A 5,959-nucleotide genomic window follows, 5' to 3' on the forward strand; every position below is an offset into this window, starting at 1 on the left:
TCTTCAGAAATTTCAGGTGGTTCATTATGTTTTGTAAAAAGACAATTCCTTAAATATGAACATTTTTGCACTAAAACAAAGGAAACATTTGGGGTTGTGGCTATTTATAGGTTATTATGCTGTGATTTGGCTATTCTGGCAAACTGGAGATCAAATTGGGCTGAAAGTGGCCCCTCAACTAAGATGACTTTGACACCCTTGACCTAAACCATCTCACACAAAACATTTTTTAAAACATTTGAATAAAAAACAGATAACATCTCTTTGAAAATGGAGGCCAAATAAAGCCCATGTTTAATGATTCCCAAAAGATTTGATCAGAAAATACAATCCTTTCAAACACCAGCTGCATATCTAATATAACAGTATCATTGCAATAACTGTTTTTTAAAAGTTCTTCACTATAAAATACTGAGAAATGTGTTACATCGAACAAGATATAACATAAATACAAATAAATCTGTGTAATACACGATGGATTGGACAAACGGGACATCGTACAGAATTTACAGACAAGTTTAAATTAATTTTCAAACAACAGATAAGACTTTGATCTGGAAGCTACGTGTGAGGAAATATTAAATCGTAAATCATTGTTACCTTCTCAGCTAATGCCATAAATACATGACATCTAGATCAACTAAAAGCAAATCATGGCAGTGCACAGATCAGGTTTCACTTCAATCTGTGGACATTTGCATATGAACAGAACGTGGATGTTTCCGACCTCTTTGCTGTGAGGAATACATTTGTACAGAGAGACAGCTTTGATAATTATTAGTTCCTGACTGAAGTGACAGCGCAGTGACGCTAGTGGCATCGCGACCGGATATTAGTCGATATGTGTATCTTACAACCAGCATTTGTTTTGATGTTAAGAGCTAGATTCCAGCTGTGGTTAGCTACAATTTTGTTAGACAGACTTTTTAGAAATAAAAACAACTGACAGACTTTATTCAAAAACAAGATTTTTATGTCCATCTGCAGAATACAAGAGAAGTGAGTTTACCCCGGTGCAATAGAGATCTATCAAATGATTCTAAACTGTTAACAGCTTTGCATTATTTCTAAGCTGACAAGTAGATTAGTCCTCTTATGAACAATTGAAAACACTTCAGAAAGACTATATTGAAAATGCAGGACCCTTTCGAAGTAGAAAACTCAGTGCAGCAAAAGTGAGAAGCTTGTGATCACTGACGGCTCAAACTGCTGCTCGTCAATACATAACTTCAAAATTAAATTTTGCCAAAAAACATGAAAAAGAAGTTGCTTTTTCAGTCAAGTGAGACAAAGATTAATTCAGCTCAGATGGGTTCCAGCACATTGAGATAAACTATGACTTGACCATTTATGTTTTCTGACTGGATTCTAATAAAACACCTTTAGGGGATTTTAAAGAGAACCACAACCCCCTCAACAAAGAACAGCTGACAAAAAAAAAACAACTGAAGAATAGCAGAACATGTCTCCAGAAAATTTCACTCTACTGGTATCTTCCATGCTGAGAAGAGTCGAGTCTGAAAAATACCAGCTGACATCGGTAAAAATCTAAATAATGAGAGGTGAAATGGTCTTAGTCGCATTGAGTTTCCACTGTGGGCCTGAATTTTTAATACAGTAGCTCTAAACTGTTTTTTCACATAAGAGCGAGGACCGTGCTGTTCAACATAAAAGTAACGCAATAAATTTAAGGTGATACAATTGATATTTAAGCGATTATGCACTGAGGTATACTCACTTATGTTGTATAAAATAAGAATAAAAATGAAGCTCTGAATCACATTTTTATATTCCATTAAGACGGACGACTCCAATCATAAAACCCTAGGTGCACACATACTGAGACCTACAGATTTTTCTTATCAAAAAACATAATTTAGCAGTGAAAGTGTGATTTAACAGTGAAGCCACAGAATTAATCCCTTACCAGTAAGTCTGCACATCCAATTCGTGGACTGATTGAACTTTAATGACTCGAGGATGACGCTGTTTTTATTGCCCTGTTCCTGTAACTTGCATAAGTCAAAAAAAATGGGATGACTGTCCACACCGTTTGTTATTCTTTACGGTCTAAAACCTGTCACTCTTCTAAAACTGAAGAAAGTACGCTGACCAGGAAACAGAATCCTTCTTGTGTTTTACATCAAGTTACTGTTCTAACGTCAACAGAACTGCAACTGGTTTCAGCCAAACTATTCGCTTTTTTTTTTTTTTTTTTGCAGCTTTAGTGTTTTGTCAGAAATGCTGAATATGAAGTGAGGAAGGAAATAGAAGACATGGGAAGTGTAATGGAAGGTGCCTCAGAAAAGGAATCCTCAAATTAGGCAGATGTTCAATATTTGAGCATCGCCACTGTGTTCTTGCTGGAGCTTGTTTTTCGAACTAGGATTCCCATGATGCACTGCACACTGAGAAGTCATACTGTATGTAGGAGCGCTGACACTCCCCCCAAAACCATGGAGCTCTTGTGTCTTGACAATTTACTTCAACAGAAATGTTCGTATTTAGTGTCCTGTGGCGTCCTCTCAGTCGAAATGTAGAGCTGTGTAAAAGATTATCCACACCACCTGGTAAAGAGAAAAGAAAAACGACTGATTAGACGCTAATAAACACAAATAGAATCATTACAAACAGCAGATTGAGACACTTCAAACTGACAGATAAGTTGCAAGCATGATTGATTTCAATTTAATTGTATAACAGATGCTTAAAATTGAATTCTTTCATGTCAAAAAGAACATTTTCATATATTTACATCTCTATTATTCCTCAGATAAATAACAGCACTTTAACCATTCATGTGTATGAGGCAAATAAAAAAAGAACTTAAGTCAGAATGATGTTGTAGATATTCTGATCTGGCATTTGGCAGTCAAAATGTAATTATGTATATCTTGAATTAGAGTGTTGACTGAACAAAATGGCACTGCAGGTATCTACAGTTATGTCAAAAGCTAAGCAGGTGGAAGGCACTACGGCACTGCAGTCATAGCCGGATAAAACAGACATTTTACCACCATGTCAGAGCAGCCTGAGCCCAAATTTCTTAAAATATATTTCGACCCCACATTTCTAATAAACAAAACTCTCATTCTGCACAACATCCTTGCAAACAAACTCTTCCTGTCTCATGACATTCTGTAATGATATTACCCCTCCACAGCAACTGCCATTACCTCAGCTAACACTGCTGCATTTTGAAGGGGATGGCTTTTGGCTTTTTAAAATGACATTATAGATATTAATAAAAAAAATCCTGACTTGTCAAGTGACCAGTCAAAATTACATTGCTGACATCTGGAAAGTTTGAATCTGGATAGTCAAACTCAGCTATTAAATGTTCAACTGTTGCCACAGTTTATATACATGTCAGATAGTAAAATCAAAGCCTGGCCAATCGTACTGCAAACAGCAAAAACATATAGAAATCAGATTAGATCCTTCATCTGCGCCACTGGAACTTCCATGGATCACTAAAAGCTCCTAAGTATTTTGTGTGGAATAACTGAAGGACGAATCAACATGGAATGCCACTTCTGCAAAGTGAGTCTGAGGTAAATATTTTATGTTCTCAGGCAGCAGCATCGTGCCAGCTGGTCAGGTTGTTCTGCACAACTTTGTGTTGAATTCAAATTCACTTCCAAAAGCTCTGAAGCCGCCACAGGACTTGTTGATTAAAGATTTTGCCACATTTTACTCATAACTGTCACATTTCTTCTGGGAGAGCCCATTATTGCATCAAAAGGGCCTTCAGAGGTGCAGCTTTACTGTCTATTCTCAGTAAGCACTCACATATGAGGTACTTCTCTACATGCATCAAACCTCAGTAAATTAAGTTTCAGTTGAATGTTTAACGAGTTTAAAAGTACAGAAGCTTACAAATTAAAGATCTTTAAGATTTCCAATCTAGTACAAGACCTTGACTTTTAGCAATGTCATAGCAGGGCCTGTAATTTCAAATTAAAATCAGTATTTTAAAGATAAGATTCCCTGCTTCAAGGATTAATTCATTTCCAAGACAAAGTTGAACTAAAAGTCTAAGCTTTAAGCACTTTTTTTTTTACAATTACCTCAGACCTAAACTGTCATAATCCTGGTCTGAGAGAAAATGTATGCACTATAAACTAGATCTTGATAATAGAGATAAATAAATAGGCTATTTTAACCTTTATTTCAAATATGTTTCCTATCCTTATAACAAAAATGATATGTTTCTGAAACATTAGCATCCCCACCAGAAACAGGGCGAAAGACGTCATGAAGCCTTCTTTGGTGAGTTCCCACGTGCCTCCATACTCTTCCTCATCGATCTGCTGAAAGCTGCTGAAGTATACATACAGGACGCCAGCGTTGATGATGCAGAATCTAGCGGAGAAAACACATGAAAACGTTAACTTTTCAGTGTTTTCTTTGCAACAATCTCACATAAATAGGCTCAGAGGAAAGAGGAAATGTTTCGGCAGACAGTACAGAACACTTACATGGCTATTCCCAGAAATCCTTTCAACGGCGCAACGCCCCATATCACACCGAGGATAACTGCAATAATTTGTCGAAGCCAGTAAATCACATCTAAAAATTCGTCCTGTGAAAGAAAATATGGAGACTTGATTCAAAGAACGACTTGATTAAAATAGCGTTAATGTCAGTAACGAATTTAAAACAACGCCTAAGTAGAGAGTGTATTTTAGTCATGTGTGTATGTGATGGGAAAGTCTTGCCACATCTAGCCCTGATGCAGGTAATTATATTTTATTTTATTCCATCCATTTGTAAAATTAAAAAAATTAATGTAAATACAAACATCCTCCAAACTAGAATGAAAGGGAGCAGAAAGAAGACAAGTCTTTAATCAGGATCAGACCAGTTCTTTTCCTTTTAAAATAAAATAAAAACACATAAGATTGGTTGTCTATCACCTTCAAACAGCATCTCTTGTCCTGACCTCTGTGGTTGAGTGTTATTTGCATTAACATGAGTCATGTTTAGGGATAAACAAATACGGCGTTAGGGTTCTTGCAATGGTACGGGAGAACCCAAACTGTTGACTGATGGCTTAATTTTACTGGATCTTCCCTCCAGCATCACAAAATAGATTAATTATTGCTTACTTTGTTTTAACACAACTACAGAGTAGAAATCTTTGGAGTTTGGACTGTTTGTTGAGCTACACTATGACTTCATTTCTTCAATTCAGTGAGTAGAGAAGCCTGACAAACATTAAAGCGCCTTGTCATTTTGAACAAAGGTCATATCACCAACTATCGCTATCTATTTGACAGTTAGCCAGCCCATCCAGACCACATTAAGCATGGCAGCTAGCTCCTGACAGCCGTCTTCGTGGACACATTTCAGAACATTACGCACATTTAGAGCTTTGAGGCAACAAATACCAATTGCAAACTACAAGTGTTGTGCTAAATAAAGGTCCACTGACTGACCTTCTCTTCCCAAACAGCATTACTGCTGAGGGCTTTGCTCCATGTGGACTGTTTTACACCCCCATTCAGCAGATGACTTTCTTCTTTCCGCTTTGAACTGCTCGTCATTCTTTGCTGTTTTCTTCGGCTATAGACGTCGAAAAGTTAGAATCCAAATCTGACGACGCCTGAGGTTAGATTTAAATCTCCGGAGCGGACCAGAGGGAAGAAATACAGAGGAATATTTGAAGGTATTAAAGGAATCTATGCTCCGCTGAGCTGACAGATTTCAGTCGCAAACCGTAAAAGGGCATCTGAGCATGCGCAATATTGTTTGACCCCGGTCAGCAAGAGCCAATCAGAAAGTGCGACGTTTCTGCGCCGCTATTGTCAGAAAGCCATTGAAAGCCACAGCGACCCCCGATGGTGAAAATCTTCAACTGCACAGTGTCCCCAAAGTGCACAGTGAAGAGTTTACCAAAAATGTAATAATACAGTGAAAGAAAAACTGACAACAAATAATCTTCACTTCCCGAAAA

At 37.3% G+C, this 5,959-nt stretch overlaps 1 protein-coding gene across 1 annotated transcript; it reads right to left on the minus strand.

Moving 5' to 3' along the window:
* Positions 1 to 261: 261 nt before the first annotated feature.
* On the minus strand, positions 262 to 5,751 carry rab5if (RAB5 interacting factor). Its single transcript, XM_022190181.2, has 4 exons — positions 5,442 to 5,751; positions 4,482 to 4,585; positions 4,236 to 4,365; positions 262 to 2,567 (listed from the first exon to the last, which is right to left on the minus strand). Exons 1-4 carry the CDS (start codon positions 5,547 to 5,549, stop codon positions 2,526 to 2,528), a joined length of 384 nt encoding a protein of 127 aa, XP_022045873.1. The 5' UTR covers positions 5,550 to 5,751; the 3' UTR covers positions 262 to 2,525.
* Between the last annotated feature and the right edge of the window lie 208 nt (positions 5,752 to 5,959).

The sequence above is a fragment of the Acanthochromis polyacanthus genome, chromosome 6 (assembly GCF_021347895.1).
Source record: "Acanthochromis polyacanthus isolate Apoly-LR-REF ecotype Palm Island chromosome 6, KAUST_Apoly_ChrSc, whole genome shotgun sequence".
In the NCBI taxonomy this organism is placed as follows: Eukaryota; Metazoa; Chordata; class Actinopteri; family Pomacentridae; genus Acanthochromis; species Acanthochromis polyacanthus.